This window comes from Chlorocebus sabaeus, chromosome 6 (assembly GCF_047675955.1).
Source record: "Chlorocebus sabaeus isolate Y175 chromosome 6, mChlSab1.0.hap1, whole genome shotgun sequence".
NCBI lineage: Eukaryota > Metazoa > Chordata > Mammalia > Primates > Cercopithecidae > Chlorocebus > Chlorocebus sabaeus.
In genome coordinates this window covers 55,511,822-55,524,532 of record NC_132909.1, presented here as the reverse complement: position 1 = coordinate 55,524,532, position 12,711 = coordinate 55,511,822, and the positions used below count along the sequence as shown (strand labels likewise).

Sequence of the window (12,711 nt, the reverse complement as noted above, 5' to 3'; positions counted from 1 at the left end):
CTTGTTTGCTTAAGGACATAGATCTAGTAATGCCCTGCCTTCATCTCAAGGACATAGATCTAGTAATCCCCTGCCTTCATCTCTTTTCCCTCTGATGACTAGATTATCCCCGTCATCATCCATACTGCTATTTCTCCCATCTAAAACACAAGGAAAAAATAATAATAATAGGAGGGTAAAGTGAGAACTTTACCTTTATATTATTACCGGTAGTAGCAGTATTTATTTTATTTTTTATTTTTGAGACAGAGTCTTGCTCTGTCGCCAGGCTGGAGTGCAGTGACGTGATCTCAGCTCACTGCAACCTCTGCCTCCTCCCAGGTTCTAGTGATACTCCTGCCTCAGCCTCCCGAGTAGCTGGGACTACAGGTGCACGCCACCACACCCAGCTAATTTTTGTGTTTTTAGTAGAGACGGGGTTTCACCATGTTGGCCAGGATGGTCTCGATCTCCTAATCTTGTGATCGGCCTGCCTCGGCCTCCCAAAGTGCTGAAATTACAGGCGTGAGCCACCACACCTGACCCCCCTTTACATTATTAAAAATAATAATATTAATGATAGGAGGGTAAAGGAGTGGAAGATTTTGCAGGATTGGACTTTAGTTGGTTCACATCACTTTTTATCTGCATCCTTGGACAGTCCTCTTCAAAGCTGACTCTGGGTTTGGCCATGGGACTTACTTTGGGCAATGGGACAGTAGCAAATACCACATGAGCAGACGTTTGGAAAACATTTGCATTTGGGGGCTTTTTGTTTCTTCCGACTGGATGTCCTTGCAACCACCACCATACAAACAAGCCTGAACCTCCTGGAAGATAAGCAATCCTGGCTCTCCCAGCAGAGGCCTCAGCACAGGAGCGAGGCTGTTCCTGGAAGAACCGCCCAACCAACATATAGAACTGTAAGAAACAGGCCAGGCACCGTGGCTTATGCCTGTAATCTCAGCACTTTGGGAGGCCGAGGCGGGCAGATCACTTGAGATCAGGAGTTTGAGACCCGCCTGGGCAACATGGCGAAAACCCATCTCTACTAAAAATACAAAAATAGTAATAATAATGATAATAATAATAATAACGCTGGATGTGGTGGCTCATACCTGTAATCCCAGCACTTTGGGAGGCCGAGGTGGGCGGATCACCTGAGGCCAGGCTGGCTTGAGACCAGCCTGGCCAACATGGTGAAACCCCGTCTCTACTAAAAATACAAAATTAGCTGGGCATGGTGTGCATGCCTGTAATCCCAGCTACTCAGGAGGCTGAGTCAGGAGAATTGCTTGAACCCAAGAGACAGAGTTGCAGTGAACCGACATCGCACCACTGTCCTCCAGCCTGGGTGACAGAGCGAGACTCTATCTCAAAACACAAACACACACACATAAAAAAAAAAAAAAAAGAAAAAGAAAGAAGAAAAGAAATAAATGGTTGCTGTTTTAAGCCACTAAGTTCTGGGGCTGTAGCAAAAATTAACATGTGAAGTGACGTGACTCATTCGAAAGCACTCAAGGAACAGAAGGTGAGGAGTCTGTCTCCCAACCCACTACACTCCGTACTGTGCATGATAGCTCAAGACTGTTCAAAAGGCTTTCAATCCCATGGTCAAACCCATGATCACTCACCTGTCCACCCAATCTGGTAATAGGTCTCCACTCCCGGGATGACATGGACAGTATTTAACGTGTGAGTTTCCCGCATGTCAGAATAAAGCAAGATCTTGACGGTTCGTTGGTATTCTCGGAGTGAACCCTTGAGTGGTTGCACCATGGGGAGGTCTGGGAGCCCCTGGGGAAGCGCTTACTTACCAAATAGTATGGAAATAGTGCGATATTTAAACCGCCAGTTTGGTCATACCGGTATGTCCCTGCGAGTCATCAACTCCGCTGGTAGCAATTATTTAACCTCTTTTCATGTGTGGAAGAATCTAGGTGTTTTTCTCCTCTAAAAAAAAGGTACCCACAAATTCCAAGAGGTTTTCCTTCACACAAACCAACTCATAGACACATCCTCCCACCACACGACAGGTCCTTACTGGGACACCACACAAAAACAAGCGTATTCTCAGATAATTTAATCAGAATTTTAATATAAACAGGTCATTATCTCATATTTTACATGCAGAACGATTTCAATATTCCAAAAAAAAAAAAAAAAAGGCATCTTCTGTACATGGTGCTACTTGGCTCTTGTAGGAAAACATTGAAAAAATAATAATGGAGCTGTTGGTGGGTTTTGTTTCTGAGTTGTTTTCTGCAAAAGCTGCAGCATATTTGATCCTGCGTTGCCCACATGCAGGGCTGAGGCCACCCAGGCACACAAAGGGACGAGGAGCAGCAACTTTGAGGCAAAGTGTAAAGACTAAACAAGCTGTTCCTGAATATGTGCATGGATGCACACTTATTTTGAGGCTCTTCCTTCCTTCTCCAATGGGACCAAGAGCCCCAGATCTGGTTTTTAACAAGGATTTTCAGTGGCCCACACCCAGATAGAAATTTGGCTGGTGGCTGGTTCTGGACACTGACTGGGATCAGAAGGTAACAGTAAGCTCGAAAAGCCGTTGTGTCCCCTTCCCCCAACCCGATTTCTTGAGGACCCTTAAGGAAATAGTCACCTTCTGTTGCAGCCCCCTGAAAGTCCACCATGTTCTTTTGTATGTTCTAGGGGGAAAAAAAAAAGTGCTGACCTGTTCTTTTCATTTCCAACCTCACCTCTCATATAAATTAATATTCTGAAGAACATGCTAGAAGATTTTCTGAAGTGACACCCCTCTATGTGTACCACGAATATAAAATTGGCATTCCCTGTTCCCCATCCTCAACAAAACCATCGTTTCTGAAGAGCCTAAGGTGTCAAGGACTCACCAGGTGGCATGCAAAGGACATTTAACCCTAAACTTCCACCCACTGTGAAGTAGAGAAATGATTACTGCTGGGACTACAGCACATCCATTTACCAGGATGGCCAGCGCAAGTCATACCCTGATGATGCTCCTGCTCGTCCACAAGTGTTACAGGGGACTACAGATAAACACTTCCCAACCCAATAAACACATTTCTTGGTGGACTACCTGCCCTGGTAGGATACAGTGAAAGATCTGTCCATCAATTGGTAACATAGTCCCCAGGGTCGCAGGATGACCTGGGCAGACCCTTATGTCAGTTCCCACAGCTTCTCTCCATCGTCCTCAGCCTATATCCAGACAAGCAGCAGTGCTCCTCCTTCTCACTACTTCCAATGACGGAACAGCACCTAGGACAGCTCCCGAAACCTGAACATTTTCTGATGCGTATTTGACATCACCAATGCAGAGAGAAAGTGACGTGCTTAGTATTCTCCTCCTGGAAGAAGAAACTCCTGTGTGGCTTTCAGTACATGAATGAAAAGGCTTTTAATCATAGTGAGACATCTTTAAAAACAAGCAACAAAAAGTGTTACCCTAAGCTGGTTTTGTTGCTTTTTGTTGTTGTTGTTGTTGTTGTAATTTAACACTACAAACTCCCAGGACAACCATGTCTGTCTAGAACCAAAGTTTTATTGTTACAAAGTCAGCATTTCCTAATGTCAAAAGAGGCTTGCAACCCAAGAGCTGTTTGCTCTTTTCACTGTGGCAGTAGAGTCAAATAAATGAAACTGGTGAACCCCATTTGCAAGGGGCAGGCCCAGCACCCTACCTTTCTCCAGGGCGGGTGGAGAAAGCTGAGTCTGCAAGGGCAGTGCCTAAAAGTACCAGAGCAGCAAGATTTGGGCCCCACTGGCCCTGCCTAGACTCTTGCATGGGTTATCAAAGCTGCACAAGGTTCAACAATATCAGCTTGAGGTCAATTCAACCCCAACACAGAGATCCAAGGTGTTGTTGCAAAAAAAAAAAAAAAAAAAAAAAAAAAAAAAAAGGGGTGTTCAGCACATTAATGGGTTTGGATTGGAATTTCCCGCACATGCTCCCATCCCACTTGGAGAATTTTAAAAGACATTGTGTTAGGTGTTTGTGTGTGAGGTGTATCACCAGCCTGAAAGGAGTGGGGATAAACCATCGGGGAGCCCAGGGCACCTTTGTGCTCACTTCAGGGAAATTCCATGGAACAGGTGGGAATGCTTGTTCTGAATCAAAGCCCGTCTTTGCCCCAGCAGCCATCTCTCACCAAAGGAAGGTACACCTTGCGGGCGTACCTCATAGATCAGATACATCATGATGGCCTGGAACTTAGTGTATGCTTGGGGAACATAGTGACAGTAGATGGAGGATTTTTTTTTTTTAAAGGAAGATTAAATTCAGAGAAGAATATTACCAGCCAAGGAAGAAAAGGATCTATGCTCACATAAAAGCCATACCTTCTCCATCCCAACTCCCTCCCTCAAAATTCTTGCTGGTCCTTGGCATTCGAATCAGCTGATCCACATGTGCCCGGATTCAGACCGGTTCCAGGTAGAATTCTGAAATCTCGAAGATGTCTGTGATTGAATCACCTCTTAACAATACACTGAGGTAGACTGTGCTGAAAAACAAAAATCACTGTCCCCCATTCACCTGTTTATTTTTCTTTGATAAAAATGTACATGCGCTCCGTTTTTTATGAGAGTGATTTTCAGAGTGATTTTATATATTAAAATAAATACTTTTTCCCCTAATATAAGAAAAACTTTTCTGAATTAGAAAAATGTGAAAATTGCAGCTAGTGTAGTATACGACCACTACAAATTTACTAGGAAGAGAACAAAATACCTAGATCTACGTGTTTTTTTTTTTTTTTAATTTACGTACAGACCCTCATATTTACAAAATAAATTTGGCAAAAATAATTTCTGTACTCTTGCTCCTTGTACCCAATCACTGAGGCGTCTCAGCAATATTTTTACATGCTGTAATTTCTCGAATCATATAAATAAGATAGCAATAGACAATTGGGATTCGTGTCTACCTGTGTTCTTAATCAAGAATTGAGAGGGCTTGGAGGTTGCCATTATGACTCGATCCCATTCTTAAGCCCACAACTCTCAAGAGAAGAAAAGGAAGCAGTCAAAAAGTTGTAAGAAAATGCACTCAGGAATAGCGCATGGGTGATGATTTTTTGATGAACCAAAGTGATGAGTTCACTGTGTTCTTTGAGCAGCTGTGGTGGTTCTTTTCGCAAAGAGAAGAAACGGTGGATTCACGCCCATTCGGAAGTTCTTGGTGGTGCGAAAGGTCTTTTTCACGGTTTCTCCTCCAGACTCTACTCTCTTAGGGACTGCAACATCGTAAGTGTCTGCGCATTCTGCTCAGGCACCACACCTGGCCCAGATGAGGTCACCGGGCTCAGAGCAGCTTCCAGGAGTTCAGTACTGAGGACCATCGGATGCTCTCAGGGTGGAGGGGAGCCAGATGTACTCTCAGTGCACCTCTCTCTTTTATTGCTTAGATGTTCCCCAAATCCATCCAGGTTGTTGATCTTTGGGATCTGATGTTCTTGTGTTTGCACAATAACGGTAGGATGTTCACACCCAGGAGAGGAAACGCCACGAGAGGTACACACAGAGAACCAGAGGATGAACACGGGTGTTCTTGAAGGCAGGCTCAGAGCTAGGTAGCTACCAGCTTATCCGAACAGGAACCTTCCAGCAGACCCGGTACCTGAACGAGACCATCCACAAAACCTAGTCTCCCACACACTCCACGTGGCCTCACAGCGTCCAAAAGTGTTAGCAGCGAACGTGGCTTCATTCCCAGAAATGGATGCCTTTAAGACCAAACAAAGAGGCCACTTGTGCCTCACTCCCTCCCGTTCCCGGCCCCACAACAGGCAGACCAACTCACGTCTCCACTCCCCGCCAACCCCGGGGAATAGTCAATAACTTATGAGGCTAATACCAGAGACTTTAAAAATTAAATATGTTACAAATATATTCTCAAAACTCTGTCATCTCAGTTCTTCCTTTTTTTTTTTTTTTTTTTCCTTTTTCTATTTTGTTTTTCCTTTCTTTCTTTCTTTTTTAATGTCCTAGCTTGGTTTGGTCTTGAAAAGATTCATAATCACTCCAAATGAAATGTTCCTCCCTTGGCTCCCAAAAAGCATCTTTCCACCGACGTGAAAGGAGGGTAGAAACCTGAGGCTAGACTTCTGACACAAGAAGAATCTGTCGGGAGTACAGTCTCCCAGTCGATGAGAAGGAAGGAGAGAGGGGGACATGAGCTCGCACCCTTGAGAAGAACCTTCATGAGCCAATTCCCAAAGCATCAACTCCGCAAGGATACTTTGCACACACATCAGCCGTGTCGAATGGACACACACACGCATACACACGTGAGCACACGCTGGGACCACAGACCCTTATCCAAAGTATGAAAGCAGCAGCAGCTATTGGTCAATTTGAGGAACTGATCTGGTAAAGAAAAAAAAAAAAAAAAGAAATCCTTCAGCCTGGATGAGGGAAAAAAAAAAAAAAAAAAAAAAAAGCCGCCTTCATTGAAGCCCAACCTGTAAAGCTTGAAATTCTCCTGGAACAGGGCTGGGTATTTTTGTTTTGTTTTTTTTCTTTCGAACTTTTGTTCACAGACAAGAAGTTTTATCTTTTTTACTGCAGCTCAGACACCAGCAAAAAACAAACAAACAAACAAACAAAAAAGAATTTGTAAAAACAAGTGCTGTCTTCCATCTGCTGGGGGGAGAGAGGGAAAAACGAAAAAACACAAAATCCTGGTTTGAAACCGTCGTTGCCCCAAAAGGGCAGCAGTTAAATCCTCTGCGGGACTAGTTAAATTGGCAACCAAACGAGTCCATCTTAAGATGAACAGAAATGTATAGGAACGATCTCTGAACTCCATTGGACGTGGTAGAGTCGTGAGAATCCTGAGTTTTCCAGAGGCTTTCAAACCAGAGGAAAGTGACAATGGGAACCCCTGCCCGTCCCCGCCGCGGTAGGCACTGTTAGGAAGGATTGGACCGAGGCAAGGTCAGAATCCGCCCGTTTTTCTTGCCTCCGTTCATGTGGGTGTAAGGGATGTGTTCCTCGTAGCTCCGCTTGAAACCCAGCGAGGACCCTCCATCCCGGCCCCCCGCCTCCTCCCTCTGACAGTGCGAGGAACGGTCCAGGGGCACGTTCTCCATGTCCTCAAACTCCATCTCCAGCTCCTCACTCTCGGGAGCCTTGTTCTCCTCGCTGTGAAAGAACGACACCTCCGGAAAGCTGGGGTGCAGGTCGTCCTTGAGCAGGTTGACGATCTCCAGGAAGGTTGGCCTCATCTTGGGGTTGAATTGCCAGCACATGCGCATGAGGTCAGTGCTGCGGGGCAGAAGGACACGTCTTGGGTGAGTCTAGGGGCCCAGCCAAGCATCCTCCCAACCCCTACCCTCGTCCCTGCAGCCAACACCCACGGACCACACGTGTTCACATCAGATGCTGGCTGCGTGTGTGGACAATTGTCAAGGCAGAAATAGCAATGCTGGAGGTTCTGAGAGATGGCGTTTTCTTTTTGCTTTTCTCCTTTTTTTGGACACAGGGTCTCATTCTATTACCCAGGCTGGAGTGCAGTGGCATGATCATAGCTCACTGCAGCCTCTGCCTCCTAGGCTCAAGCAATCCTCTCATCTGGCCTCCCAAGTAGCTGGGACCACAAGTGTGCACCACCATGCCTAGCTAATTTTTCTATGTTTTGCAGAGACAGGGCTTTGCTATGTTGCCCAGGCTGGTCTCAAACTCTAGGCTCAAGTGATCCACCCACCTTGGCCTCCCAAGATGCTGGGATTATAGGCGTGAGCCACCATGCCTGGCCACTTTTTTTTCCCTTCCTTTTTTTTTTTTTTTTTTGAGACAGGGTTTCTCATGTTGTCATCCAGGATGGAGTGCAGTGGCACAATCATAGCTCATTGCAGCCTTGAACCCCTGGGCTCAAGCAATCCTCCTGCCTCAACCTCCCAAAGTGCTGAGATTACAGGCATGAGCCATCCTGTCCAGCCTGAATTTTTTTTTTTTTTTTTTTTTGAGACAGAGTCTCGCTCTGTCACCCAGGCTGGAGTGCAGTGGCGCGATCTCGGCTCACTGCCAGCTCCGCCTCCCAGGTTCATGCCATTCTCCTACCTCAGCCTCCCGAGTAGCTGGGACTACAGGCGCCCGCCACCACGCCCAGCTAATTTTTTGTATTTTTAGTAGAGACAGGGTTTCACCATGTTAGCCAGGATGGTCTCGGTCTCCTGAATTCATGATCTGCCGGCCTCGGCCTCCCAAAGTGCTGGGATTACAGGCGTCAGCCATCGTGCCCGGCCGAAAGATGGTTTTGAAAAGGGTTGCCTCATTTCAAAACTGGATCAAGAGTAATCCCAGCACTTTGGGAGGCTGAGCCAGGAGGCTGAGTCCAGGAATTCAAGGTTGCAGTGAGCTGTGATTGCAGCACTGCACTCTACCAGCCTGGGTGACAGAGCGAGACTTCATCTAAATATATATATACGTACATTTGGAGGGGGGAATACTAATATGTATGCCTGACAACATTTTTGTGTGTCTGTGTTTGTTTTTGAGACAGAATCTCGCTCTGTCACCTAGGCTGCTGTGCAATGGCACAGTCTCTGCTCACTGCAACCTCTGCCTCCGGGATTCAAGCAATTCTCCTGCCTCAGCCTCCTGAGTAGCTGGGATTATAGGTGCCCACCACCACACCCAGGTAATTTTTGTATTTCTAATAGAGATGGGGTTTCACCATGTTGGCCAGGCTGGTCTTGAACTCCTGACCTCAGGTGATCTGTTCGCCTCGGTCTCCCAAATTGCTGGGATTACAGCCACCCATTCCCAGCCACCTGACAAAATTTTCAGCGTATAAATAATTAATAGCCAAACATAGGTCTTGCTCCCCCAACCCCAGGTCTCCAGTTCCCTTCTCCCAAGATAACTACCACTATGGGTTTCTTGTGCAACATTCCAACTATACAATATGCAGGAAAATCTTATGATTTGCGAACACAAGCATGCCAGTAAAGACATAATATGTAAACAAGCACATATGTAAACACGTGTGCTTATAAAGATATGTAAACAAGGTGTACATGTGCCATATGCTGATGTACATGTAAACATATAGTATGCAAACATAAATACCTATGTAAATATATAATATGCAAACAAGCATACATGTAGCACATATGGAAACTCAAGTGTGTGTACCACCATGCAATATGCAAATGTATACACGCATGTAAAGACAAGCTATGCAAACACAAACACACCTGTAACATATAGCATGCAAACACAGTGAGCGTGTAGACATAGGAAAGGCAAAACCAAGCACACGTGTAAAGGGCAATACCCTTTCAATGGACACCTCACACACCTCAAACCCTTTCTACACTTACACTCTCTCTGGACAGTTGTCGGGTTGATCCAGATACCCTCCGTCCATGACAAATTTCAACACCTGTTCATTAGACAGGCCTTGGTAAGGCTGTTCTGCCAAGCTGGTGATTTCCCAAAGGACCACGCCAAAGGACCTGCCAATGACAGTTGAGAGTAGTAACAAAGAAACCATTCACACACACACACGCAAACACACACACACACGCACACAGGCAAACTAGCACACAACACACGCAAACACACATGCAAACACATGCGCACACACAAACACACGCGCACCCACGCAAAAACACACAAACACACATGCAAACACATGCACGCAAACACACACACAAACACACGCAAACACACACACAGGCAAACTAGGACACACACGCAAACACGTGTGCACACATGCAAATACACAAACATGCAAACACACACGTGCACACACATGCAAATACAAACACATGCAAACACACACACAAACTAGTATACACACGCAAACACACATGCACACACATGCACACAAACACACACGCACACAAACACAGGCACACATTTAATACACACAAACACACCCACACATACGCATACACATACAGGCAAACACGTGCACACACATGCAAATACACACAAACACATGCAAACACGCATGCACACATGCAAATAAACACACACACACGCAAACGCAGGCACATGCACACACATGCAAATACACACAAACACGCAAACACACACACAGGCAAACTAGCACACACACAAACACACATGCAAACACATGCACGCACACACGCACACAAACACACACACGTTTAATACACAAACACGCAAACACATATGCATACACATACACACAAACACACACACACGCTCACACACATACAAATACACACACAAACACACGCGCACACACACACACAAACACACAAACACATCTCTTGGTTTGCGAGAACATGGTTGGCCAGTTAATAAAACAATTCATGCTGCAGTCCATAAATGCTATGGAAGGAAAATCAATCTTGGGGCCCCCAAATCACTAAACTCAAGGAAAAAGTCCAGCTGGGAACTGCTTGAACACACTTGCCTCCCACTCTATTCAAAGTCCCCCCTCTGCTCACTGAGAAACATTCATATCTGATTGGCTCCTTTGGAGAGACTCATTAGAAACTCAAAAGAATGCAACCATTCGTCTCTTATCTACCTATGACCTGGAAGACCCCTCCCCGCTTCGAGTTGTCCCGCCTTTCCAGACCCAACCAATGGTCATCTTGCATATGTTGATTGATGTCTCACGTCTCCCTAAAATATATGTATAAAACCAAGCTGTGCCCTGACCACTTTGGGCACATGTGGTCGGGATCTCCTGAGGCTGTGTCATGAGCACGTGTCCTCAACCTTGGCAAAATAACCTTCCTAAATTAACTGAGACCTGTCTCAGATTTTCGGGGTTCACAATGCCTACAGGATTAATCAGGACATAAGAGTGGCCATGGGAAGGTCCTCAGACAGGACGCTGCCTTCCTTTCCTTGATTGGGGGTCCAGGAGGATGGCAGGCTTCCTTCCCCCGCTCTTGGCTGTTACTAGCACCTGGAATTCAAGCCCAGCGTCCGTCCACCCCTCCACACACAACTCACCACATGTCAGAAGAAGTGGTAAAGACCCCATCCTTCAGGGACTCCGGCGCCATCCACCGTACAGGGAGCAGACCCTTGCCCCCTTTCCGGTAGTAATCCGTTTCATAGATGTCTCTGGTCATTCCGAAGTCTGACAACACAAATAATTCACATGCTCTTAACCTTCAGCCTTGGTCCTACCATCTGCCATCTTGACTGCCCCACCTCTCATGGAGCCCTAAGAGGGGTTCACCTGGCCCTGGTGTGCGCTCACCTGGGTAGTAGCCAAATCCAGTAAGAAGGGATTCTGAGGGTGCACATGGGGAAGTGAAGGGGGAAGATGGGCTACTATTTAAAGGGAGGGAAAAGAAGGTACCAAATGACAAAGAAGCTACATTTTTCTTTCTTTCCCTTTTTTTTTTTTTTAAATATGGAGTCTCACTCTGTCCTCCAGGCTGGAGTGCGGTGGTGCGATCTCAGTTCACTGCAACCTCTACCTCCCTGATTCAAGCAATTCTACTGACTCAGCCTCCTGAGTAGCTGGGATTACAGCTCTCTGCCACCATGTCTAGCTAATGTTTTGTATTTTGAGTAGAGATGGGGTTTCACCATGTTGACCAGGCTGGTCTTGAACTCCTGACCTCCAGTAATCCGCCCGCCTCAGCCTCTCAAAGTGCTGGGATTACAGCTGTGAGCCACTGCGCCTGGCCAGGAGATGTCTTTTTGAGTCATAAATAGAATCATATCACTTCCTGCTGCCCCTTGCTAATGTAAGATAATGTCGAGATGACTTGCTGTGACATACAAGGTCCTTCTGGGTCTGGTTTCTGCCTCTGTCCTCAACCTCACATCTCATGCTGCTCTGGTCCCCTCTATATTCCTTTTTTGTTTGTTTTTTTGAAATAGTGTCTCACTATTGCCCAGGCTGGAGTGCAGTGATGCAGTCACAGCTCACTGCAGCCTCCACCTCCTGGGCTCAAGCAATCCTCCCACCCTAGCCTCCTGAGTAGCTGGGACCACAGATGTGCACCACCACACCCCTTTTTAAAAAAATTTTTCATAGAGATGGAGTCTCACTATGTTGCCCAGGCTGGTCTCAAACTCCTGGACTCAAGCAGTCCTCACACCTTGGCCTTCCAAAGCACTGAGATTACAGGTGGGGCCCCCGGTCCTACAAACATATCTTTTAAAGAAGTGAATGGGTAAATGAGTTTATCAATACATGCAATTAAATGACAGCCTGGTGGGGGCGGTCCCCATCCAAAATCTTGCCCAGGCCAGGCACAGTGGCTCATGCCTGTAATCCCAGTGCTTTGGGAGGCCAACACAGGTGGATCATTTGAGGTCAGGAGTTTGAGACCATCCTGGCCAACACGGTGAAACTCCATCTCTACTAAAAATACAAAAATTAGCTGGGTGTGGTGGCGCACGCCTGTAATCCCAGCTACTTGGGAGACTAAGGTGAGAGAATCGCTTGAACCTGAGAGGTGGAGGTTTCAGTGAGCCGAGATCCTGTCACTGCACTCCAGCCTGGGTGACAGAGCAAGACTCCATCTCATAAAAAAGAAAGAAAAAAAAAAGCCAGTGCGGTGGCTCACACCTGTAATCCCAGCACTTTGGGAGGCCGAGGCAGGAGGATCACGAGGTCAGGAAATCAAGACTATCCTGGCCAACGTGGTGAAACCCCGTCTCCACTAAAAATACAAAAATTAGCCAAGCGTGGTGGTGCACACCCATAGTCCCAGCTACTCGGGAGGCTGAGGCAGGTGAATCACTTGAACCTGGGAGGCGGAGGTTGCAGTG

The 12,711-nt window shown here is 46.4% G+C and overlaps 1 protein-coding gene across 3 annotated transcripts in view; it reads right to left on the bottom strand.

The window, feature by feature from the left end:
- Window positions 1–2,060: 2,060 nt before the first annotated feature.
- INSR (insulin receptor) overlaps window positions 2,061–12,711 on the bottom strand; it is a 187,395-nt gene continuing 176,744 nt past the window's right edge. For all 3 annotated transcript variants that reach the window (XM_037994474.2, XM_037994475.2, XM_037994476.2), the window contains 3 exons: window positions 10,930–11,059; window positions 9,312–9,446; window positions 2,061–7,251 (listed from right to left, as the gene is read on the bottom strand). In XM_037994474.2, the coding sequence (XP_037850402.2) occupies window positions 6,897–7,251; window positions 9,312–9,446; window positions 10,930–11,059 (620 nt within the window). In that variant the 3' untranslated portion in view covers window positions 2,061–6,896. The remainder of the gene's footprint in view (window positions 7,252–9,311; window positions 9,447–10,929; window positions 11,060–12,711) is intronic.